Source organism: Mirounga angustirostris, unplaced genomic scaffold, assembly GCF_029215605.1.
Source record: "Mirounga angustirostris isolate CCGP_5_RB_7025 unplaced genomic scaffold, mMirAng1.0.hap1 SCAF_4, whole genome shotgun sequence".
NCBI classification, from domain to species: domain Eukaryota; kingdom Metazoa; phylum Chordata; class Mammalia; order Carnivora; family Phocidae; genus Mirounga; species Mirounga angustirostris.
The window spans coordinates 1,690,679-1,715,611 of NW_026991712.1; the positions used below are offsets into that span (position 1 = coordinate 1,690,679).

Genomic DNA, 24,933 nt, shown 5'->3' on the forward strand with positions numbered 1-24,933 from the left:
AAGACCCTTCCTCCTTTTCCTGCTGGGGCTGGGCCAGGCCTCTCTGAGAGAGCGAGCGAGCGAGAGAGTGAGCACGGGGAGCCGGAGGCGGGAGACTTGTCTCCCAACCTGGATTGCAGCTGGGTGCCAGAGCTCAGTGACATCTCTGCGGTGATTCAGCAGATAACCACCCCCAGGGCCCCTCTGTGCTGGCAGGCTCCCTGCGTAGGGAGCCCAAATGCCAGCACAAGGGCTGAGCCTACCATTCTGGGTGCTGGAGCTGGTCTGGGGGAGCAGGGAACACTGTGGGAGTGGTGTCAGGCCAGGCAGAAGGGTGCTTGGGCTGATGGGGCTCTGCCCACCTGGGGGCACCAGCCAGATCTCAGGCCTTCTCCCTGTGAGGCAGCTGGGGTGGTCCCTGACCAGCTTGGCCTCCCCGAGACCCCTGTTCCTGCATGTTTGCCCTCCCCAGGGCTGAGCCATCTGAACCCCTGGACCTCTGCAGCCCTCGGCATTCCCACCATGGGTGAGAGCCACCTGCAAACAAGCCCAGATGCCTCCAGCGCAGATGTGATGAGTCACTGGTGCACCACCCCAACACCCTGTATGGCCAAAGCAAGTCACCAGTACAGAGTTGCTGAATACAGCAGATGAATGCATGGGAGGGTCCTTTGTCACACAAAGGAGGAGTGCAGCAAAGAACCCGCCTGTGACTGAGGGCAGGGAAGAGAAGCTTGTGCTCTCTGCAAACCTCAAACCTCCAAGGTCTGGGGCTCCCTGCACAGCCTCTTGACCTTTGTCTGGATGGAGTGGAAGGGGTCTGTGGGACAGAGGCTCCCAGGCCCACTGCTCAGCCAAATTCACCATCCACCCACTCCTTAGTAGCTGCTCCGGGCTCTGTCCCTAGGACCCCAGAAGACCAGTGGTTCCTCCTCTGGTCCCTGGAGCCCTGATGTACACTTTTAGAGCCCCTCATGGTCTGTGCCCCAGAGGTCTGCATACATTGGACTCTATGAGGACTGTGGTTTGGTCTTAACCATCTTGCACCTCAAAGCTTGGGTAGGTGGACAGACACTGGGTGGAGAAGATCTTGCTAGATGAAAGAATGGAAGGTTAGGTGGTAGATGGAAGGATGGAAGAAGGATGGGGGAAGGATTAAGTATGATTGTGGTGTTCATAGTTACATAGATGATAAGGATGGCCAAAATGCGATGAGCTATTGGGTGTCAGGAGTATTGGTGATGAAAGTGGTTGTAATGATGGTGATGGTGATGAGGAGGATGATGGTGGTGATGATGAGGATGGTGGTGATGGTGGTGATGATGAGGACGGTGGTGATGATGAGGATGATGGTGAGGTGATGATGAGGATGATGGTGAGGTGATGATGAGGATGGTGGTGGTGGTGGTGATGATGAGGATGGTGGTGATGGTGGTGATGATGAGGATGGTGGTGGTGGTGGTGATGATGAGGATGGTGGTGATGATGGTGATGGTGATGATGGTGGTGATGATGAGGGTGGTGGTGATGGTGATAATCACTGTGATGTCAGAAGTGATACAGTGAAGGAAGCACTGAAGGTGTTGGTGTCAGTGCTAGAACTGATGCTGACAGCATTGATGACTAGCATTTGGTTCTGGTGGAGGTGATGACGTTGGCCAGGTGAATGTCAAGGGTGGTGACAAGGATGATAATGGTGACATCAGGCTCTGAGCTGAATGGATTGAGAACTTTTTCCAGGATTGGCTCAGACGACTGTCTACAGATTTAAACCTTGCCTTGCCCCCCAACCTCCTGCCCCAGATGTGGGCTGGCAGAGGAAGTTATTTTCACTCTCTTCAGTTTGTCCTCCAGGGAGGCTATGGCATGGCCCTGGGCCCCTCCCCAGTGGCAGTGGGTTTTATGGGACTGCCTCCTTACCGAGGGTGGCACTGGGTAACGGCCACACTGCTCCCACCACAGGCAGCCTAAGCCTGCGGGCCTATGGGACGGCTCTCCAGACACCGTCTCCGGGCTCTCCGGGTTCACTCTCAACTTGACACTGAGGTCCTTGTGGGCTCTGGTCATGGCATTTTATTCTTATGTAGGAAAAAGCAGTGTCCACTCAGTTCAGGGAGTGTGGTCTCATCTCATCATGTGGTGGTTAGGCAAACACGAAGGGCTCATTTCCAGCTGAGGCAGGCAGGCAGCCAGACACTCCCCAAGCTGCCCCTGCTATAGAAATGGGGCAGAACGCCGTAAATCGCTCAACTGGTGCCTCTGCTCTGGTGAGGGACCCACCTCAGTCATCCCTCTCTGGCCTGGGTGGCTTCGGGAGGGGGGGAGCAGTGCCTAGGGAGGGGAGCCCCTTGTCTGCCTTCTTCCCAGTGTCAGCCTGGCAGCCTCAGGCGCGGGAAACCTGACTCTTCCTGGCTGAGGCCAGTGTCTGGGGGTGTCTGACTTCCTCCCTGAGGCTCCCCGGACTCCCAGGCCCTGCCCAGACCCAGGTCTGAAGGAGCCAAGACCCGGAGCCCCACCTGTGGCGGACACATGGGGCCCTGGGGATGGCCGGAGGGTTCTGGGATAGGCGGGTGACATCCTTCAGTGGAGGGGGAGGCGAAGGCCTGGTTCATAGCTCCCATTGCCCCTGGGCAGGAGGAGGCCAAAGAGGCAGGATGTGGGAGTTGTGGCTTTAGCTGAGGTTTTGGAAGTGAACGGGGTGTGCTCTGGGCCCTTACAGGAGTGGGTCTGGGGGCCTGCAGAAGCCTGATGGGGGGTAAAGTCTGGGGGCCTGCTAGGCAGAAAGGGCCCTGATTCTCCATCCAGAGGGGCATGTGTGTGGGTGTGGGTGTGCTGAGCTGGAACTGCAGTGGGTTGGGGGCATCCCCCAGGGGCCCTGTACCCTCACTCTGACCTCCAGGTTTGAGGGTCGGACAACTGCCCCCCAGAGGCCATATCCAGGACCATCCTCCTAACCTGCTCCTTCTCCTCTCCCCTGGTGGTTTGTCCCCAGCCCCAGCCCCACACAGGGAGGGCCTGACTTCCTTCTGCTGCTGAGTAAGGAAAGTGGCATTGGTGACCACCATCTGCAAGGACGGCTGAGGGGTCAGGCCAGTGGCATCAGGCCTGGAGACAGAGGAACTGAAGTTCAGGAAAGGGGAGAGAGGGGGAGGGGGAGGAGGGGAGAGGGGGAACGGGGAGGAAGGAAGAGGGGGAGAGGGGTCGAGGGGAGGCCAGAGAACGTGCTAGGTGGGCGCACAGCCAGCAGGTGGCGCCCGGGCCCTGGATGGGCCTAGGATGCCAGTGGTTGGTGAGGGACAGAGGAGGAAGACAGAGCAGAGGGCAGGGGCGGCCATGGGTCTGGGAGGGGGGGCTGCGGCGGGAAGAGCCCTGGAGTCCAGCCCTGCCTGCATTCAAGAACTGATGGGGCCCAGCATCCCCTCACCTGCAGGTAAGAGACAAGCACTGCGTCCTGGGAGGACAGCTGCCCACAGGGCAGTCATGGGGGTGGGGGACAGTCTTGCTCTGGGGGTGGTGTGTGGCGCTGACCCCCCAGGTTGGGGGCTCCACCCCTTCCTCATTCTGAGGCCCCATGCAGCCCAAGCCCCCAGCCAGCCTGCCCCGATGCCCTGATGCCCTGCCTTAGAGGCCTGTCCTCCAAGTGCTGCCCCTCCACCATCCCCGCTTTGGTCAGGGACGAGTGAATGCGCGTTTGGAGGAATCCATGAAGTGGGAAAAGCCCAGACAGGAGGTTGGGGGCGCAGACAACCATCATGTTCTGTGCTGTGCATCGTTTCCTCAGCAATCTTGGACAATTCCTGAACCTCAGGATATTGGAGGCCGGCCTGGAGCTTGCTCAGGGAGAGGGAAGAAGGAACATCGGCCAGGTCCTGTCCAGGGATGGTGGGAGAAGCCCAGTAGCCCCACCCTGGCCTTCCCAACCCAGCTCTGCACTCCACACTGGCTTGTGGGGAACAGACAGGTGTCCCGAAACCAGGGGGAGGCACGTAGTAGGCCAGGCAGATGCCTGGGAGGTCATCTCCCACCTCAAAGCACCCCGGCCTCTTTGCACTGTGGCCCCCCCCCCACTAGGGGTTGCTGCCATCCCTCCCAAATTCCCCAGTCAGGCACCTGCCCCAGACACAGTTCTTAAGACCAAGAACGCAGAATGAGGGACGTGGGTTGTGCACCAGACATGCTGACCCACCTCGGGGTCTGCCATCCACGATGAGCCTCTATGGAGCGACCCCCCATCAGCTAAAGAGGCCAAGGCTCAGAGGGTGTCTGGAGTCGCTCAGTCCCACCCTGCACAGTGGCAGATGACAGTGCTCGGAAGTACCAGGACCGCTGGCTCCCTGATTGGGTTCCCCAGCACCCCAACCCCCAGCCCAGCTATTCCAAGGTTCAGGGTGATGCTCAGTATGCAGTGGGGCCCCCTTCTCCCATGCAGTCTCTGTGTTGACCCTCTTTCCAGACAGATCACCGAAGAGCGGACCCCCACCCCCAGGATGGGGAAGGGACCCTGGCAGGCGGGACTGGCCGTATCACTGCTGGGGTCCATGGCGAAATGGAAACAGGGGTCTTTTGTTCAAAATTAGTAAGAGCTGCAGGACAGCTATGGCAGGGTGTGGCCTGGGGCCCCAAGGGAGGTGGCGAGGCCCTGGGGACAGGTGCTATCAAGGCACCCCTGTGGGCCTCGCAGCTGGGGGGAGAATGAGCTCACATCTGGGAGAACGGGCGGCCTTGGCCCAGCACACGCCGGGCCCCTGAGGGCCAAGAACCATCATGGCTCATGCCTGGAACCCCAGAGGCCTGCGGCAGACAGGGAGGTGCCCACGCCCACGAAGCAGGAGCGCAGGAAGATGCCAGATGCCTGCGTGGGGCAGGCGTGGGGCCTGCCGCGGAGCAAGGTGGCCGGGCCGGCAGCTCTGGGACATCCAGGTCAAGGCCCCAGCAGAGAGGTCTTGCCTGGACAAGATGGCCGGAGCAGGGGTGACAGCAGGAGGGGCAGGAGGCCCAGGCCCCAGCCCCAGGGGACGGGCGGGAGGGGCTAGCAGACAGAAAGCAGAAGGGACCCCAAGCCATTTCTGGCAGGGGTGGTGCGGGGCAGGGGTCCCTCCAGTGCGGCCCCTCCAGGGTGCAGGCATGGCGCAGAGCCTGCCTGCGTGGGGAAGCTCCTGGCTGCGTCACACTGAGCTATTCTCGGCCTGTCTCCTTGTATGGCTCCGGAAGCGTGCCTGCAAGCCGGTGCTCTGTGCCGGGTGCGCTCTAAGTGGAGAGGCACAGAACGGCAGGATAGTTGGCCACCACCCCCTCCCTGGACGTCCTGAACCCCCAGCTCCGGGGGTGTCCGGCCAGGGCCAGCTGGCAGCACAGCCCCCATCCGGGCGGAGGGGCCGGCCACGCTCGGGGCTCCTGCGGCACCATCTGATCTGAGTCCCCTGGGTGTCCAGGGAGGCGGCGGGGGCGGCGCAGCCTGGCAGGGAGCCCAGTGGGGCAGAGAGGAGGGGGTGGCCATGGGCTCCAACCCCCGCAGGCGGGCTCCCAGCCGCGCCTGCGAGTCCTCACGGCGCTCCTACACGTGACTGCCGGGACACTGGGACCCTGGCTCTCCCCTCATCCCTGACCCTCCTCATAGCCCTAGAACCTTCTCCCACCCACAGCTCGGCTCTCCAGCCTCCTGCCCCCGCCCAAGCCCCTGTGTCCCTCCACAGACCCAGGTTGGTGGCCTTGGGACCTGTCCCCTCTCTCTAGTAACCCTCCCCTCCCGGCTCTGCCCCTGGTGAGGGACAGAACCCCGAAATCCTGGCCCCCTGCCCTGCTGGCCCCCCTGCAGCCAGCCCACCCCTGCTCATCCTCCAGCTCTCCCCACCCGTCGGGGCTCCTTGGGCTGCTGGCCCCAGAACATCTGGGGTGTTGGGGAATCTGAGCAGACCGAGTCTCCTCAGGGGAGGAACCTGGTGGGTTGGTCCACTGCACAGGCCCAGCACAGGCTCAGAGGCTGCACGGTGAGCGAGAGCATGCCTTGCTCGGACAGAGGATCAGGAAGGCACTGATGCGCACCCCCCCCCCAGACGTTCACACTCATACACTGACACACAGAGGAAGACAGCGTGCTCAGGGGCTCTGAGCCGGACACGTACTAGGGAGGACAAGATCACAAAAGACCCAGTGAACATAGTGCTGTGAGTATGGGAAGGCTTCCTGGAGGCGGTGATAGTGGGTTCAGATTTAGACAACATGTAAAACCACGCCGAGTTTTTATGCTTCGGTTTTAAAACCAGACAGGCCTTTGTCATTGGAATCAGGGGTGATGTGCCATGGGTCGGATCGGGCATTCACAGAGTGAACAGGGAGGTTCACAGTCCACCCCTCGTAAGTGCCCACCAAGCTGCCCATGCCAAGACCCTCGGCCTCCCCTGGGTACGGGGTGCCCATTGTGTGGCAAGGAGGGCACTGGGGCCAGAGGGGTTAATGCATCTGCAGGAGGTCACACAGTGCCTCGAGGAGAAGCGGGGTGGGGACGCAGGGGCCCAATGCCCCTCCAGTGCTCTGTGGATGCTCAGACCCAGCCTGAGGCACCTGCCGAGCCAAGGGGACACTTGAGACACAGACACCGTGTGGGCGCTCACACGGTGAGCCGCGTGCGTGCAGCGCGTCCTGGGCCCACCTGTCCAGGGTTCCCACCCTGCACACCTGCCTCCTGAGACCCCCCACCCCGCACACCGCAGAGGCCTCCTTCCTCCCCTGGTCCTGGCTCTGCCGCTAGGGGAGCCAGTCTGATTCGCTGGAGGGGAAGAGCCCGAGGCTCCGCGCCGAGGCCTGAGCTGCATGCCTAGAGCCACACGCAGCCTGCGTCCTCCTGCGCCCCATCCTCCAGGGCCCATGGGCGGGTCATGATGATGCCCGTTTTATGGGGCCATCTGCACGCCCCTTCACCCCAGCTTGAAGAGCACCTGCCGCATCGGGCTCGGGAGCCGTTCCTGATTGAATGACTGACTTGCCCCCCGGCCGAGTAGGGTGAGGATTCTTTACAGGGAAGGATGTGGGTGCCCGGAAGGGGCAGGGCTGAGAGGACTTACCCACGGATGCACAGGGCACGGACTGAGCTCACGAGACCTCCAGGAGCCTGCAGGCCTTTCCCCACCCAGGCTCACCGCAGTGCCCTGGTCTGGCCTCCTTGCTGCGGAGCTTGGACAAGTCCCTGGCTCTCTCCGGGTCTGTTTCTCCCTTCCGTACTGGCTCAGGGCGCTGGTGAGGATGGTCTCCAGTCCCTGGGGCTCAACCTCCCGGCGTAGGGCGGGTGCTGGCAGGGTGCGAGGCGCAGCTGGCTGGGGCCGCTCTGGGCCGGCCTCGTCGGAAAAATGCAAAACTTTCCTTGGAGCCTGCGCAGGGAGGGAGGCGCTGAGGCAGGCGGCAGGAGGTGGGGGGAGAGGGTCTGCTGTGTGGGGGCCCAGAACGAACAGGCTGCCTGTTCCAGGGACAGGACGCGGCACACACACCCTGCCAAGCTGGAGACAAGAGGAAGTTCGGGTGGGGGGAGGATTGGAAAGAAGATGTTCCCTCAGCTCTGGATGCTCACTCGGAGCCCCCCCCCAACCAGACACCTCTGCCTCCCACGGGGCCCCCCACGCCAGTGCTCAGGCCCCCATCTCAGGCCTCTCAGCAGCGCATGCGCCCGCCGCCGACGGGGTTCCTGCCGCCCTGCCCCCACTCTGCCCTGGGCTCCCAGGCGTCAGTCTCTCGGAGGCCGGCCTGGCTGCCGCAGGTGCGTCAGGCAGGTGTGGCCGAGGGACCCCGCCTCTCACTTGCTGGCTAAAGGGCCCGGGACAGGGCCCCCCACCCCTGAGAACTTGCGTGAAAGCAGGGCGAGCATGTCTCCTTGAGAAAGGAACCGGGGCCCTGTCTCTCCCGCTCTTCTGGCGTCTCCATCTCTCTGCCCCTCCGCCCCACCGGTCCTTCCTTCCTCTTTGCCCTGGGGCCCAATCTCACCTCCACGACGCCGTGCCCCATGCCCTGGCCCTGTCTCTGCCTCTCCAGGCTTCCTCTGTGGCCCTGCCTCCCCAGGGCCCAGCCCCCCCGCCCCCCGCCCCCCCCCCCCCCCCGCAGGAGGTGCCCAGAGGGGGCAGAGGGGGAGAGGTGAGCCCAGGCCCTGGGGCCAGCTGCTCTGCCAGGGCCTCTGCTCAGCCCACATCCCTGGGGCCTGTGCAGCAGCCCCCCAAGGCAGCCATCCCCGGCCCCTGGGCTGCCTCCAAAGACACAGCCCCTCCCGAGGAGATGCTGGGGAAGGAGAGCTGGGCCTGCAGAGGGCTCGGGGGCAATCCGGGTGGGCCTCGTCCTTCCCCTCCAGCCCCACTGGTTGGGGGGCAGTGGAGTGAGGCCATGTGACCCAGGAGGGCCCCACGGGGTGGCAGGCAGGGACCATGGGCCGAGGCTGGGCAGGGAGGGCCAGGTGAAGAGCGGGTGGACCCCAGCTGCCCGGCTTCTACCCCACAAGGACAGGGTCACGGGGCTGGTACAGCGGCGGGGCCCTGGTATGGGGCGGGGGGGGGGGGCTCATCAGCTGGTGCTCTGCTCCCCCCACGGAGCCTGCGCTCCCACCCCGGGGGCTAAGTGCTGCTAACCACTGACTAATGCGGGCGATTTCCCGGTGCAGACAGGGGGAGTCTGGAAAGTCCCAGGGCTGAGTCCATAGGCACATGCAGCCTGACGGGCCGGGATGAGCTTTAGCCCCCAGCACACCCGGGGAGCCAGGCAGTGGGACAGGGAGCCTGCACTAAGGGGCCCCAAAGGCAGGTGTGAGCCCTGCAAGAAAGGACTGGGTCACAAAGCAGCCAGAGGGAGGCAGGACCTGCGGAGGGGGCCTGGGGCCCTGTTTCGGGTGTGGTGGGGGTGTGGCTCCCTGAGGCCGTGCATTTGGGAGGGAGACCTCATCTCCTCTCCAAATAGGCATCTTAGCCTCACGGACCAGCACCCGGGGTCTGGGAGCCCGGAACCCTAGCGGCAGAAGATTGGAACCCCAAAGGGACAGAACGGGGTGGGGCTGGGGGGGTTGCTGCCTGCAGACCTCCCCCTGTGGTCACTCTGGCCTGCCCTCCCTGCCAACAGAGCCCCCTCCTTCAAAGGCAGTCCAAGGAGCAGCTGACCAGCTTGGCTCTAAGGGGGGGTGGCAATCCCCCAGGCCTCCCCCCTGCACAGCTTCCCCTCCCTCTCCCCACCCTGCAGCCCTGAGCTGCCCTGCTCTGGGTGAGGCTAGGGGCTGGAGGCCGCACTCTGTACCTTCACCCCTGCTTGTGGAGAAAGGGGGGTGGCAGAGCAGGGCGGGGCCGATGCCCCCATCCTGGCTGGTGGGGAGCCAGCCTGACCTCTTCTCCGGAGGCAGCAAAAGAACGGAGCCCGAGGCTCCGGTGCGGGGGTGTGCTGAGGGCTTCTGGGGCGATAATTGGGCAGCAATTAAGTGTTCCCATGCCAAGGCTGTCGCCTGTCACCTGTGACGGCCAGCACTGTGCAGCCCCCGCGCAGGTCCTGCCAGGTCTCCCCGTGCCCGCCAGCACCCCCCTCCGCTGGACTGTGCTTCCTCGTGCCCGCAGCAGGCTGCTCTGTCCCTGGGAGGGGGGGCACCCAGGGCTTGGAGTCTGAGATCCTCTCCCCACCCTGGGCCCTCCACAAAGGGGATGCTTGCCCAGCCCCCAGCCCCTCTAGCGCTTCGTTGCTTTTCTGGGTCTGGTCAACCCCTCCGGCCCTCTAGGTCCCAGCTGGGCTCCCCGCTCCAGGAAGCCCTGCCCGACGGCTGCCGGCTTGGGTCGGGTGGAGTGGGGGCTGGAGGTCACTGTGGGCCTGAGACCCAGAGAACTGTGCCCTGGCCCAGGCCACCCAGCTGGTCAGGGGACCTGGGCCTCAGTGTCATCCTCAGGTGTGACATGGTCTTTGTAAGCCACTGGTCATTCACGTGCTGGCTCTCTGGCACTCCCACTGCTTGCACACGCATGCACACGCATGCACACACATGCACACACATGTGCACGTGAGTGTGGTCCCTGCCCAGCTGGCTTATTAGGTGTCTTCCCTGACAACGGCCCTGAGACACAAGCCCGAGCTCACCCCAGACGTGGACACAGACTCAGAGCTACAGGCAGGCCCCGTGGTGACCAGCCAGTCACACCTGTGGGCCTGGCCACGCTCCCGGCCACAAAGACATCGCACACACGGGCACAGGCAGGTTCCCAGGAACGCAGACTGGGCTGGGCAGCTCTGGGATTCCTGTTCTCGCAGCTTCTCTGCCTGGCTCCCCCTTCCTACTCCACGCTGCCCCTCCACCCTCCCTTTCTGCCCACCCACTCGCCTTTAATTAGAAATGCCAGGAGAGCGATTCTGGGCAAGTTTTTGCCAGAAAGACATTTCCCCCCAACTAGGGGTGGAAGCTCAGAGGGGGAAAGAGACAGATTGGCTCTGGGGTAGGGAGGAGGGTTTCCAGGAGAGCAGGGAGAAGGGGCCTGGTGGAGGGGCAGGGAGTGGGGATTCCAGAGAGTGTGTGAGTCAGACAGAGTGGGGCTGGACAGGGATCGGGGGACAGGTGGGGACTATGAGTGTGTCTAGGGGATGGGTGGGGGATATGAGTGTGTCTGGGGGATGGGTAGGTGGGGTATGAGTGTGTCTGGGGGATGGGTGGGTGGGGTATGAGTGTGTCTGGGGGATGGGTGGGGGGTATGAGAGGAGGCCATGAGTGTGCAGTGTGTTTCTGAGAGAGGGAGTGGGAAACTGACAGCAGGGGCTAGGGGGGCTTGACTCACTGGTTGTGTGTCTGCCTCTGGCTTTGGGCAGCATGCATTACCTGTGCCCGCATAACATCAGAGGACCTGGAACCCCTAAGCATCCAACCTGGGGTAACCCAGAAAGGATGTCCCTCCCCCACCACTGTTGCCAGGGAGGCAGAAGGGGCCTCCCTCCCGAGGGAATCTCAGCTTCCGGAGCCCCATTCCTTATATGGTGTTCTGCTCTTCTCTGCCTCTCCTGACTGCATAAGGCTGCCAGCACCCCTTCCGTCGGCTACCGCCTCCTCCTTCTCCTTCCTCCCCCTCCTCCCCTCCTCCTCCCTCCCTCTCCTCCTCCTTCCTTCCCTTCCTCCCTTCCTTCTCCTCCCTCCCTCTCCCCCTCCCTCCCCCTCCTCCTTCCGCCCCCTCCTCCCCTCCTCCTCCCTCCCCTTCTCCTCCTTCCTTCCCCTCCTCCCCTTCTCCTCCCTCCCCCTCCTCCCCTCCTCCTCCTTCTCTGTCCTTCCCCTCCTTCCTTCCCCCTCCTCCCCCCAACCCTCTTCCATCCTCTCCGAAGTCTTGGAGCTACTGACCAGGTTCCCTCGTGGCCTGGAAGGTTCAGGTAGCAGGACCCCTTCATCTCCTCCACATCCGCAGGGAGCAGCTTCCAGATTTCTCTGGAGGTACTGCATGGAGAAGTTCTGGCCCTCACCACAGGCGTGGGAGTGGGGGCACCGGGCAGTCCTGTCCAGCCACTGCCACACTGGTGTCATACATCCACACACGCAGGAGGGAGGACCAGCCCCGCGCGCCCAGACTTGAGAGCCCCCAGGACAGGGGTAGGCAGGAGCTAGAGGCCACACCTGGGAAAGCACACTTGGGGACTTGGGGACACTTGGGCGTGCTTGCACTCGCCCGGCACAGGAAAGCTCCTTGAAGCCTTCAGCTCCAGGGAGGGAGGGTATGGATGGCTGTCGGGGTGGTCGCCAGGGCTCCTCCGTGGCTGGACATCCGGCCACGCCGGACCAGGCAGGGGCGGGGGCGGGGGCAGTGAGGCCCTGAGAGAGCGGAGTCCAGCACCACCCCGCCCCCTAGTACGGAGGGAGACTGGAGAGGAGGGGGCCCACCGGAGACCCTGGGGGAGGTAGGGGCTTCCTCCTAACCTTTGGGTGGGTGGGGGCAGCTCACGACCCGCTCCAGGCCCCCGCGGGCTCACACCTGCGCCGCCCCGCCGGTCGCGGGCAGGGGGGTGTCGCTGGGTCCCGGCACCTTCCCTCGCCCCGCAGGCTCAATGAGCCGGGGAGGGGGCGTCGGGAGCCCGCAGGCGGATTAGTCACCCGGGCCGCTGGCGCGTGCAGGGGGTGGGTCCTCCCCCGGCGCCGGGCGCGCGGGCGGGCGCGGGGGGCGGGGCGCGCGGGGCGGGGCGCCCGGCCGGGACCAATGGGAGCGGGGGCTCGGCGAGGGGCCGCCCACGGCCGCGCGGCCGCATAAAGAGCCGGCGGCGGCTGCAGGCTGCAGAGCTCGGCGCCGCGGCTCTCCGCTCCTCGCCGCTCCTCCGCGCTCTTCCGCGCTCTGGCGCCGCCGCTGCCGCCGCTGGACCGAAGGGACCGTCCTGGCTCCACCGCACGGCCGGTCCACGAGGACTTTGCCGCCTGCCGCCTCTCGCCAGTCCGATCGCCGCGGCCACCTGCGCACGGATGGAGCTCGACCACATGACGAGCGGCGGCCTCCACGCCTACCCCGGGCCGCGGGGCGGGCCGGTGGCCAAGCCCAACGTGATCCTGCAGATCGGTAAGTGCCGGGCCGAGATGCTGGAGCACGTGCGGAGGACCCACCGACACCTGCTCACCGAGGTGTCCAAGCAGGTGGAGCGGGAGCTGAAGGGGCTGCACAGGTCGGTGGGGAAGCTGGAGAGCAACCTGGACGGCTACGTGCCCACCGGCGACTCGCAGCGCTGGAAGAAGTCCATCAAGGCCTGCTTGTGTCGCTGCCAGGAGACCATCGCCAACCTGGAGCGCTGGGTCAAGCGGGAGATGCATGTGTGGCGGGAGGTCTTCTACCGGCTGGAGAAGTGGGCCGACCGCCTGGAGTCCATGGGCGGCAAGTACCCGGTGGGCAACGACCCGGCTCGCCACACCGTCTCCGTGGGCGTCGGGGGTCCGGAGGGCTACTGCCAGGAGGCGGATGCCTACGACTACACCGTCAGCCCCTACGCCATCACCCCGCCGCCTGCCACCGGCGAGCTGCCCGGGCAGGAGCCCGTGGACGCCCAGCAGTATCCGCCCTGGGGGCCCGGTGAGGACGGGCAGCCCAGCCCCGGTGTGGACACGCAGATTTTCGAGGATCCGAGGGAGTTCCTCAGCCACCTGGAGGAGTACCTGCGACAGGTGGGCGGCTCCGAGGAGTACTGGCTGTCGCAAATCCAGAACCACATGAACGGGCCGGCCAAGAAGTGGTGGGAGTTCAAGCAGGGCTCTGTGAAGAATTGGGTGGAGTTCAAGAAAGAGTTCCTGCAGTACAGCGAGGGCACACTGTCCCGGGAGGCCATCCAGCGGGAGCTGGACCTGCCGCAGAAGCAGGGGGAGCCACTGGACCAGTTCCTGTGGCGCAAGCGGGACCTGTACCAGACGCTCTATGTGGACGCGGAGGAGGAGGAGATCATCCAGTACGTGGTGGGCACCCTGCAGCCCAAGTTCAAGCGCTTCTTGCGCCATCCACTGCCCAAGACCCTGGAGCAGCTCATCCAGAGGGGCATGGAAGTGCAGGATGGCCTGGAGCAGGCGGCCGAGCCCGTGGGCCCCCGCCTCCCCACCGAGGACGAGGCCGAGGCCGAGGCCGAGGCGCTCACGCCAGCCCTCACCAACGAGTCTGTAACCAGTGACCGGACCCAGCCCGAATAGAGGCCAGCCCGGGCCCCAGCCTGCCCACCACACCCCGCCTGTGGCCTTTGCCAACCAGGACTGTCGAGCTGGGCTGAGTCCTGCACAGCGGAGCCCCTCATCCTCACCTGGCTGGGCACCCAACCTCAGCCTCCCAGCCTGACTCACACAGACACATGTCATCCAGCTGTGGGCAGTATCCCCCAAACAGCGAAGGGCCCCTGCCCCGTCACCCTCCTTCTGTCTGTCTTTTCCGGTCTCTGACCCCATCCTGCACACTCTCTGGCCACCCCAGGACCTCCCAGCATCGGTATTCTGCTCAACCCCCAGGGCCCCCTGGGCACTCAGAAATCAATGTCCAGATGGCCCAGGCCAGTGAACCCCGAGCCCAAGGGACACCCCAGAGCAGAAGCTAAGACAGCAGCAGCACCACAGGAACCTTGGCTTTGGGGCGCCGCCTTCCCCTGGCAGTTGCTGTGCAGCCGGCTGGCGCTCTTGCGCTGCCCAGGGCAGCCGGCCAGCCGCAGGCAGCGAGGCTCCCTCCTGCTGCCGAAAGCCAGAGCCTCCGGAGCGACCGACCGCTGCGGCGGCAGCCCCGCGACGGCCGCAGCAGACCTGGCGTCCGGGTGCCTCCTGGCTCCTCAGGTGAGCCCCGGCCCCAAGGCACCCCCGCCAGGGGGCACTGTGGGGGAGGGAGGGCCCCGGGGCCAGGTCAGCCCCAGCAGGTTAGCTGCAGGGATGGGTTGGGGGCGGGGGGGGGCTGCAGCGGGGAGTTGTGGGGAAGGAATCGGGGAGAAGGGCCGGGCGGGGCGGCGGGGCGGTGGGACGGCGGAGCCTGCTCTCACACGACCCCGTGCTCTCTCTCTCCTCAGCACCAGTGATCCACCCCAGCCTGGAAAAGGATCGCTGGGCTGGATGACTCACCCGCAGCCGGGGGAGGGTCTCACGGGGCCTGAGTCCTCAAACTCAGCTGAGGAGCCAGGAGAGTGACGACAGGTACAGCCCGCTCTCTCCACTGAGACCCTGTCCCTGCTCCCCCCACCGCAGGATCCCAGGCCCTGCGCCCCCCAACACAGTGCTCTGGGCAAGCTGAGAGGCAGCCCAGCATGGGGGCTTGGCCCTGGGGGAGCAGCCCCATAGTGTCCATCCTGTACCCCTCCTGTGCAGCCCCTCCCAGCCTGTGGCCTGTCTCTGACCACCCCCCCACCCCGTCTTTCTTTCAGGTCTCAAGGCTCCCACAGAGCTTTCGCTGCGGCGCCTGGCCTGCCCCTCCCTCTCCTCCTGCAAGCTGCCCACACAAGGAGACGCTGAGGTCCGCAGAGTTGCTGCAGAGAGGGTGGGCCCGGCAGAGAGCTGGTGATGAAGACGGGCCAGCGTGAGGGCCAGGGCCTGCCACTAGGCCTGCCCCGCTGACCACCAGCCTGCCTGCCCCCACGGCCGCTGTGGCTGGAGGTGGGGTCTGCTACCTCGGGCCCTGTCTCACTCCAGCCCAGGAACCCTTGCCCACGGCACGGCGGCCATCCTCTCTTGCCAGAGCTTTCCAGGAGCTCTGAGGCTGAGGCCCCAGCCCCAGCCCTGCCCGCAGCCCCAGGCCCAGCCCCAGGAGACCCCAGAAGCCTTGCACCTGGGGCTTAGGCAGGCTCTCTGCCAGGCCCCGCCATAGCCGGGGCCCAGACCCCCACCTCCCCCGGCACCAATGCCCCAGTGCTGGCCGGCCACTCGTGTCTGCAGCCCGAGCAGGCCCTGGCTGGGGGTTCTCCTTTCTGCCTGTCCAGTGGGGGTTCCCACATTCAGGGGACTGATGGCTGCAGGTGACTCTGTCAGCCCCTCCATCCTGCACCCCTGCCAGCCCCCCCCCAGATTTTATTTTTGCACATAAGCCATAACCCATACTCATAGGCTGGCATAGGCTGCAGGGAGGCCCTGGGGTCCTCAAGAGGGTGTGACCAGTCCCCCCCCCCCCCCGCCCCGGTCCCCAGCAGGTCAGGCCTTCAGTGTCGGGCCAGGCTGTGTGTACCCCTGTCACCTTACCTGAAGACAGACTCTTTTGTAAGATTTTGTTAATAAAACAGTGGAACTTCTCGGTGTGTGCAGTTGTTTCTCGTTGGCTGGCATGGAGCTCTGGAGGGAGGTGGCTCAGGGTGGTGGTCCCCAGAAGCCACACGAGTGCAGACTGAAGGGTCTTTGGGGATCTAGGGAGCCCCATTACCCCGCAGGCCAGTTGGTCAGGGTCCTGGATCCTCAGGACAGTAGGGCCTTAGGGGCTCCGCTCATGGAAGCCCATGCCCTGTGGCCTCCACGCCTGAGGCAGCCAGTTGTGGGAGAGACTGGTGGAGACCTCCTTCTGGCTAAGCTGAGGACTGCCCCCCAGCATCCTCTGCCCACTGCCCGCTGGGGCGTGGGGGTGTCCTGAGAGCTCTCCTCCGCCAGCTTCAGCCCACATGGAGGCCCAGGGCTTCTGCCTCGGGGCCTCCTCCAGCATCAAGCCCTGGGGACCCAGGCAAGGCAAGATCCCTGCTGGGAGGTGACCCTGACAAATCCTGGGTCGTAAACGTGTTGTCTCCAAGCCTGTTTCCTCATCTGCCAAATGAGCAAACCATCACTAATATAAATCCACGTGTGGGTTCAAGAACCAAGAGACAAGGGCCATCTCGTGCCCTGTGGGTGGCATGGAACCTCACCAGCTTCTGTGAGGTCCCAAGGCCCCTGAGAGAGAGGGAGAGCTAGACTGGAGAGGGCTCAAACCCTTGGACCAGGCAGTGATCAAGGAGAAGCAGGCCCAGTGGAGGCGGACAGTGAGCCATTGGTTACGAGGAGTTCGCTTGCTCAGTTGTGGGTCAGGCTGGACCTCCGGGACTCAGGCCGAGCTGCTGTGGGATTTCTTCTTTCCCGGCGATGGCTCAGCTCTGCAATTAGGGCCCGTCAACTGATTGAGCCAGGCCCACCCAGATGACCTCGGTGATCATCCTTATGTAAAGTCAACTGATTATGGGCTTCAGTCACACCTGCAAAAGGCCTTCCAAGCAATACCTGCATTAGGGTTTGATTGAATACCGGGGGACGGTTCCCTAGCGAGACTGACATGTAAAACTGACCACCACAAATGCCAGTCATGGGCAGATGCTGGTCACCTACCCAGCACAGGTCCTCCCCTCCAGAGGGGCTGCTCTGCTCCAGGGGGTGCCAGGCCAGGGGGCGAAGGCAGGTGTGGGTAGTGCGAGCATAGCCAGCCTGGGGAGGGCTGCCCCTGCTAGAGCCTTGCTGCAGGGTCCTGTGGAGGACGGAGCCCTGCCGGGCCACAGGGAGGAGACCTGCGGAGGCAGGAAGTGAGTGGGGGCAGAAAGAACCACCTGCCACGAGGAAATGTCGTCACCTCTGCGGGGGGGGGGGGGGGGGGCTGGCAGCCCTGAGCAAGGCCCTCCATGGTGAAAAGGTGGCCTCTTCCCTACTCTTCCCTTTTATTTCTTTTAAATAACGGAAGCTCTGACAAGAATGGGGAAGGGAAATTGACAGGAACAGAAGGCCAGGGCCGCACAGCGACGTCTGAGAGGTAGTGATCTCTCCCAGAGAAACACTCCAGCTCACATCAAAAGCTGGAAGCTGTAGGTGCTTTTTCTTTTTAATAATAAAAAGCTACTCCCTGTAATTGGATGATTGTGAGACAGGCTATCTGAGCACTTCATGTAATTGGAGATGCAGCTCCGAATCTCTGTGTCCTCAGAGAAGAGGCCGAGGCCAAGGGAGGAGCAGGGCAGGGTGGAGAGGGCTGCAGGGGCCCAGACCCAGCCACGTCCAGGAACGGAACAGGATGTTCCCAGAACAGGCCTCACTCACTCCTCCCCGTCTTGCCTGCCCATTATCACAGACTACCCAGCCTCCCCTCTCAACAAGCGCGTGGGGAAACTGAGGCACAGGGCGGGGCCGTGCTTGCCTCCCTTTGGGGATCAGAGCTGGAACTGGAGACAGGGTGTCCAGAAGCCCTGCGGGGGCTCAGCCTACAGATCCAGCTTGCTGCGGGGCTTCTGAGCCATGTGGATGTGGGCTCAAGCCCCAGGGCTGCCTTTTCTCTAAGGTCAGGTCTGCACATAGAGCTGGCATGAGGGTCAGAGGGCAGGGGGCTCAGGCTGGGGAGGTGCTCAGAGTGTTACTCCCTATTGTCCCTTCAAGGCTCAGCTGAGACATAGGTCTTGCATGTCCCCTTAATGTGCTGTTGGGGGTGAGCACTTAGCCCTGGGGGGTTAAGCAAGCCGCAAGGGCCAGCCTGAGAAACGGGCTTGGGAAAGTGTATGAGTCAGAGTGAGGCCAAGCTGCTGTAACAAAGAGGCCCAACAAACTGGCTTCTTTGCAGTCCCATGAGCATGTGGCTGGTGCCTGGGCTCCTGGGCTTATTCAGACCTTGCAAGTGTGCTGGCACATCCAGGCCACTGTCCTTGTCTGCTGGCTGAAGCCAGAGGAAGGGCAAAGACACAGGAAGGGCATACCACAGGCTTTAGGCTCAGAGAAGCCCAGGGAAGAGGCCCATCACTGCCACCCACACCAGCCCCAGGGCATGCAGTCACATGGCCACATCTAGCTGCATGTAGGAGGGAGGGAGAGAGGATTTTGGTGGACAGCCAGAGGGCAGAAGACCACACGGAAAATTGTTTGGGGTAATGTGAACTTCGCCTTGCCCCAGGGAGGTCTGGCCTCTGTCCTCAGCTGCTGGGAGGTCACCGCTGATCCCGGGGACATCCTGGGTCCAGTGTCCTTGTTCTCCTGAGGCTCTGGGCCACACGGTATCAGCTCGCCCTCTGGAGGGGCTGGAGACTGAGGTCAGCCATGCGGGCAGCCGACCAGGTCTGCGTGACGGGAACCGGATAAAGACCTTGGACACCGAGGCTGGGGGCTTCCCCGGCTGGCAACACTCATATGTGCTGTCACTTTGGGGTCCGCGACTCCACGGGGAGAGGGCAGTAGGGACCCTCCTGGGCCCTGCTCTGGGCACCCCTTCCCCTGGCTGATGGCAGTCTGGGTCCTTTCCCTGTGATAAACCGTAACTGTGAGCATGACAGCTCTCGTGAGTTCTGGGAGCCCTTCGAGAGAATCAGCGGACCCGACGGGGTCTCGGGGACCCCAGACTCTGCAGTTGGCATCAGAAGTGAGGGTGCTCTTGAGAATTGTTCCCAGGTGTTATAACTTCACAGATGATGTGACTCTTTCTAGTCCATAAGGGACTTTTAACTTCAAGGGGATTTAGGATTAACATAGAAATTTAACAGAATCAAACTCAAAATGTTATCATTTTTGTCAAGAATTTATATGTGCTTCATATTTCAAGCATTTTCCTACTGGAGAGAAGTGGGCTGATAGGAATAAGGGAGAAGCTCATGATGTTGACATGAAGTGTCTCATGGGGTCGCTGGTGTAGACTTGTGACTTTAGGTAGAAACCATATAATTTTATGTATAGTACTGGAACATTGGAAAGAGCTTAAGAATCACCATATTTTTTAGCCTAATTTATTGAGTTTATAATCTTTTTTTTAAAGATTTTATTTATTTATTTGACAGAGAGCGACACAGCGAGAGAGGGAACACAAGCAGGGGGAGTGGGAGAGGGAGAAGCAGGCTTCCCGCTGAGCAGGGAGCCCGATGCGGGGATCGATCCCAGGACCCTGGGATCATGACCTGAGCCGAAGGCAGACACTTAATGACTGAGCCACCCAGGCGCCCCGAGTTTATAATAATTTTTAAGTATTTAGAAATTTCACAAAGTTTGAAAAAATAGATTCCCCGTAGAATATGTTGGATTTTCTGGATGTAGTTTAAAAGGTTCGAAGACATCAATGGGACCAAACATTAAAGTCCCCTTCAACGGGCTACACACGTGTAGCACTGCTAAGTGTCCCTTAGAATCAGAAAATTTGGTTCGGGATTTGTAATCTGGAGCTCCAGCACTCATTTAAAGACCAAAGTGACTTCTGAGCCCTTGGTCCCGGGTGCAGCCCCCAGGACGGCTGAGCTCCCTCCAAGGGGCCTTCAATCCCTGTGCTCAGAGCTGCGTGTCCCTTGAGTGACTGGGGAACACCATCCAGCTGACCTCTCCTGTCCCCGTGAGGCTCCCTGTGCTTTTCCTCTCCTCCCTGCGGTGCTGCCCTGCACCCCCGAGCACCCCCTTCCCATGCTGTGGTGCTCCCAGCCAGCGCCCTACTTTCCATTAGCCTGTTTCTTCCAGGACGGAGGCCAGGCAGACCCAGCCCCCCAGCTGGTGGCTCTGGAGGCCCCACATGGTCCTCACTTCCCACCGCAATGGGGCCTCGGAGGCTGCCCGGCTGCCTGTACGGATGGGGGACTGAGGTCCCAGGGGGCTGGGAGTCACCAGGTGAACCAAATAGCCTCCTTCGAGTCTCGGTCCACCTCAGGCCAAACCTCTCACCAGAGTGAAAGCAGGACATCAGGCAGCAAGAGTTCCTTCCTGGGCCCCATCCTCTGTCTTCCCACCTCTCCTGCCCTGTGTAGCCCCACGCAGGCGCCCCTGCTCACCAAACCCTCCCCCTCTTAGCCAGTCCAAACCCGGCCTACCCAGATGGCCCGGTAACCCCAGTGCTGACCCCGGGCCGCCTGGGGGCAGCTTGGCCTGAGGGTGCCGCTGAAGCCGGACCACAGGGTGGGGGTGGCCTTTCCAGAAGCAAAGCCACTGGCAGGGTGGGGTTTGCTCCCCTGAAGCCCCTCAGGACCCCCCACCACTGCTGGCCAGTCCCGCTCTTTTCTCTGCACCCCCGAGTCCACCAACCAGTGGACGCTGCGTGAGGCTACACCCCGGCTCCCCAGGCCTGACCCCCCCCCCTCACGGTGACCCTCAAGTCCCAGCTGGGGGCCTAGGAAGGGCCGGGATGCCCCCACCCAGCCCCTGCCCCAGGGCAAGCTGGCTTAGGTCCCGTGTTTCTTCTGTAACTGCCCCAGGGCCGGCCACTAACCCTGTGCCAGCCTCAGCCACCCCGCCCCAGAGCTACCACCCCCCCAGCCGCCACCCTGCCCTGGAGTCGCCACCCCCCCAGCCGCCACCCCCCCCCCAGCCGCCACGCACCTGCCTCTCCCTAGAGGCCGGCACCCTCCGTGGATTTCCGACTCAGTGTGCGCTCTTCCCCCAGGGTGTGGTCTGTGATGACATTTCCTTTCTTATGTTCTGTTTCTCCCAGAATTTCAGATGGCTCTTCGCTCGCTCTGACTGCTCACAGGCACCGCTCACTCCTGCCCTCTGAGATGCTTCCTCCCACAGCCCCACTGCGTCTGCTTTTCTGTCTCGTTTGTGCTGATTTGTTTTCCGGAGACCCTCATCCTGGAATACAAAGGCCTTTAAGAAACCAAACAGCTCATGAGGAAGGCCCAGCTCCCCAGTGTCTCCCGCTGCCTCTGCAGAGAGCCCCAGTTCCAGACCCACCCCCTGTCCTGGCCACCACCCCACAGTGCTACCGGGGCATGCCATGCCGTCGCCCACACCCCCCTTTTGCAGACCTCCCTGTCCCCCTCCTTCTACCCCTGCCCTTCTGCCCCTACCTCTGCCTCCTTCTCTCTCTCCAGCATCCTCTGGCCCCTCCCGTCCTGCCAGCCACTGTGTCCTTCCAGAATCCCTTAGAAGCAAAACTTCCTCCCCTGTTCTCTCCCATTGGCCCCTGCCCCCTGCCAGCTCTCCCCCGCTCTCTCCCGCCGCCCACCTCTGTCCACCTGGAACTGCTCCAGAATGCCTCCTCCCTCCGACCTGCCTCTTTGCAGGAGTTCTGGACCTTGGGCACAGGCCCCCCACCGAGTGACCTCTGAGCACAGCCCCCTTGGCTCAGCCCTGGAAAGGGCTGGGGGTGCCAGGTGTCCCTCTCTGAGTCCCTTCCCCTGTCCATGGCCGGGTCCTGAGCTTGGCTCTGACCGTGGTGGCTGCTAGCTGCCAGCCACAGTCCCGTCTCTGAGCCGCGGCCCCATTCAGAGCAGGACAAGCCTTGGCTCAGGGTGCCCAAAGGACGGGGGTCTCGCTCAGAGGCTGTTCCCCAAGGACAGCAGCAACCTGAGGAGGGAGTGAGCGCCTCACTGCAAGAGTAACAAAATGGCTCTAGAAGGAGGGTCAGAGCAGGGACCTCTGAGGCCATCTGGGCTGCCACCTCACTTGCCTCTCTCGATGTCTCAGCGGGGCCACAGAGCTGCCCATGAGACTCCAGTCTCCACCCCATCTGCCGGACTTCTATTCATCCCCCAAAGCCCTGCTCTCTCTTGTCCTCCCCTCCATGGCCACCACCCTTCAGCCCACCCTTGGTGTCACCTCTGTGGGCCCTCCCTGGCCCTCCCTGTCCTGGCACCTGCTTGGCGCTCTCTGAAGACAGAGACCGTCGTGGCAGCCCTGTGCCCCCCTCTTTGCCCTTCTGTGCACTGGGGGCTGCCCCTCCGCGGCGGGCCCTGGGCTCCTGAGCTCCTGCTGCTAGCTCGTCTGGCGTCTTCCATGGCAGAAGTCTGGGCTGTGAAGGAGGCTATTTTTAGCCTCTGTTATCCTCGTAATTATCTTGTCTCTGTTTTGCCCTGTGCTTGGTACAATTCTGCCAGAAAATGTCAGTCTGTCTTCACACTCAGGGGAAATGGGGACGAGGGGTACCCCCACCATGGAGTGGGTGGGCGCTGGCTGTGCCGCTCAGAGAACCTCTTCTGATTCCACCCCCGGGGGGGGGCTCTGCTCTCCCACTACAGGAGACACCGGCCCCACCTAACAGAGGCCAGGAGGGCCTTAGAGGAAATTCTGACACCTCCCAGCCAGAGGGACCCGGGGGTGGGACGGTGGCTGGGGTTGCAGACTGAGGCCTCGCCTGTGCCCCGACGGCCCTCAAAACAGGGCCAGGCCTGGATGAGGTGCAGTGAAACTGTTTGTGCAAAGAGTTCTCGTCCGTGAGGATTCGGACCTGGCCTCGGGGAGCAGACGCTGCTTTCCTCTGATCCCTGGATGAAGCAAGAGCTTGGGGTCCACTCAGACCCCCACATCTCCTGGAGCCTGTCCTTGGCAGGCAGGAACTCTGTGTATTCCTGCTGTTCCTCTAAGCCTCCGAGGAGACCCTAACTGGGTTTGCTCCTTTGAGCGGGTAAATCACTGCTGTGCAGGACTCTCCCTCAAGAACAGATGGGACGTGGCCATGCGCACCACTGCCTGGGGCTGGGATCCTAAGTCCTTCTTTGGGCTGGAGACAGGCACCTGTGGGAACAGAGGCACAGAAGGAGGCTTCTCGGTGGGAGGTGCAGGAGGGGACGCGGCCTGGGGTCTGGGGCCTCTAGACCTCAACGCCTCCCCTGATGTCAGCTGGCACCTCTGGCTCCCCCTGGCCGGCCTTCAAGGCCATCCCTCCACGCTTATTTCTCCCCAGATGCTCATGTTTTGAAGTTGTTGTTCTTTATTTAATGTCTCTCTGCATTTCCACTCTTCTCCCCTGTCCCGTCATCCAGGTGTTGCTATGGGAACCAGGCTGTGGTACCCATGGCATCCGTGATGGATGAGTTTCAGGACCACCTGTGTGTGTGTGCTTGTGTGGTAGGGGGTGTGCACATGTGCGCGTGTGTGGTGGGGGAGGTGTGGACGGGGGCTGAGAAGGGCCCCTGGGGTGCGTGGCCTGGAGTAGGAGGAGCAGGGGGGAGGTGGTTGTGGGAAGCCCACACCGCGCGCTACCCCAGCCTCCCCAGCAGGGGTGTGACCCCATCACTGCCAAGGCCCTGCTCCTCATGGCCGCCCCTCCTGGGTGCCTCCGTCCCGGCCGGGCACCAGGGCCCAGGACGGCCCGCAGGGGCCTCACTTCAGCCCTGGCCCCCCGCGGCCCCGTTCCTTCCGCCTGTCCTTCGACTCCAGGGCCTCCCTCCTTTCCCTCAGGTGGCTTGCGGAGCTGACTTAGTGCTGGCCTCAGCCCCCCAGCAGTGCGGGGTGCCCGGAGCTGCAGGCCCTGGGGGCTCACTGGGCACAAGGCCTTGCTGTCCCCTGGGCTTTCTCCTCCCCTTTGGCGTCCCCATCTCAGCAGCAGTAGGGCCACCCCGGCATCTCCAGAGCCCTCCGCTGCTCTTGGGACCCAGACCACGGAGGACGGAGGGGAGCCGAGGGGAGAGGGGCCCCCCGGGGCGGGGATGGGCTGAGGCACTGGGCTCGTGCTGCAGTGTTGACAGTGCCTGGGAGCTCCGAGCTGGAGTCCCGATGAGCCCCATGGGTGGGAGAGGAGAGCCGAGGAGAGCCGCAGAGGCCGGCCTTCTGCCAGCCTCCAAGCTCCTCCCTTCCCGCAGTTCCGCCTCGGCGCCCCCACCAGGCCAGCCAGTGGGGCTGAGTGCTTGGGGATGGGATGCAGGCTCAGGGGGGTCTGACCCACATCGAGCCCTGGGCCCCAGCAGAGCAGGCTCCCAGAGCAGGGCTGTGCCTCCCCAGCACGTCCTGCTCCCCCGCTCTGACACCTCCTGGTCCTATAGATCACACCTGCCTGAAGACTCTCTCTCCCTCCCCTTCTGGAGTGCTTCCTGCGCAGGGTCAGGCTTTGGATATATTGGGTTAAAAAAATGCATAATTAAAATGAATTTCTCTTGATTTTTTATTGTGGCTACTAGAAAATTATAAGTCACATTTGTGGCTCATGCTCTCTCTGTTGCCATGTGCAGTGTACCTCACCCAGGGGAGCGAGGCCCCCGGCAGGGGACAGCCCCGGGGAGGGCAGGGGCTGGTTTGCTGAGCCTGACCGCTGCGTGAGGGCGCCGAGTCCGGGGGGTTGCTGTCAGCCAGCCAGGGAGCCCCAGGGACCCCAGAGGGCTCCACGCTCTGGAAGAGGCTCGACCCCATCTCTGAGAATTCGGCAGGACGTGCTGCCACCCTTCCGGGAGGCCTCTGAGCCACTTCCCAGCTATGCTAGCGGCTGCTCGTGGAAACCCATCACAGTGCAGAGCCCGCTGGTCCGCAGAACACACGGAGTGTCGAGCATGGGCGACACCCTGTCTGTTTCAAGCTTGGTCTCAGCATTTCTTCTGCCCGGTATCTGTGTGCTTCTCTGAGTCTCCCCCGACCCGGTCCTAACAGCTTCCTGGGTTTGACCAAGGCTTGGGGCAGGAGGTAAGTGCCAGCTTTGACCCCGGTGCATTTCATCTTGGGCAGAAAACCATGGTTCGTGCTTGCCCTCGCCCACAGCGACCCTGGCCCCAACAAGCCTTCCTGGAACCCCAACCTCAGGCACCTCAGGCCTCCCTGGAGGGGTTTCCCCGGGGGATTGTCAACCTGTGAGGCTCCTGCTCTCCCCCTTCTCTCCTCCTGGACCCACCTACAGCCTCCACCTTGGCCCTATTTTCTGCTGCTCTCACAGCTCCGTGACTGTGGGCTCCCCA

At 63.0% G+C, this 24,933-nt stretch overlaps 1 protein-coding gene across 5 annotated transcripts; it reads left to right on the forward strand.

Annotated features, from left to right (window-relative positions):
- Positions 1-12,215: 12,215 nt before the first annotated feature.
- On the forward strand, positions 12,216-24,197 carry ARC (activity regulated cytoskeleton associated protein). 5 transcript variants are annotated; one of them, XM_064587796.1, is made up of 3 exons: positions 12,216-14,310; positions 14,458-14,581; positions 14,809-24,197. In XM_064587796.1, exon 1 carries the CDS (start codon positions 12,404-12,406, stop codon positions 13,604-13,606), a length of 1,203 nt encoding a protein of 400 aa, XP_064443866.1. In that variant the 5' UTR covers positions 12,216-12,403; the 3' UTR covers positions 13,607-14,310; positions 14,458-14,581; positions 14,809-24,197. The 5 variants fall into 5 exon arrangements, with proteins under 5 accessions (XP_064443866.1, XP_064443863.1, XP_064443867.1 ...); XM_064587793.1 differs by having other exon boundaries at positions 14,458-24,197; XM_064587797.1 differs by lacking the exon at positions 14,458-14,581.
- The last annotated feature ends 736 nt before the right edge of the window (positions 24,198-24,933 follow it).

Coding starts and splice junctions, on each gene's coding strand:
- ARC (XM_064587793.1), top strand. CDS start 12,404: ATGGAGCTCGACCACATGACGAGCGGCGGCCTCCACGCCTACCCCGGG.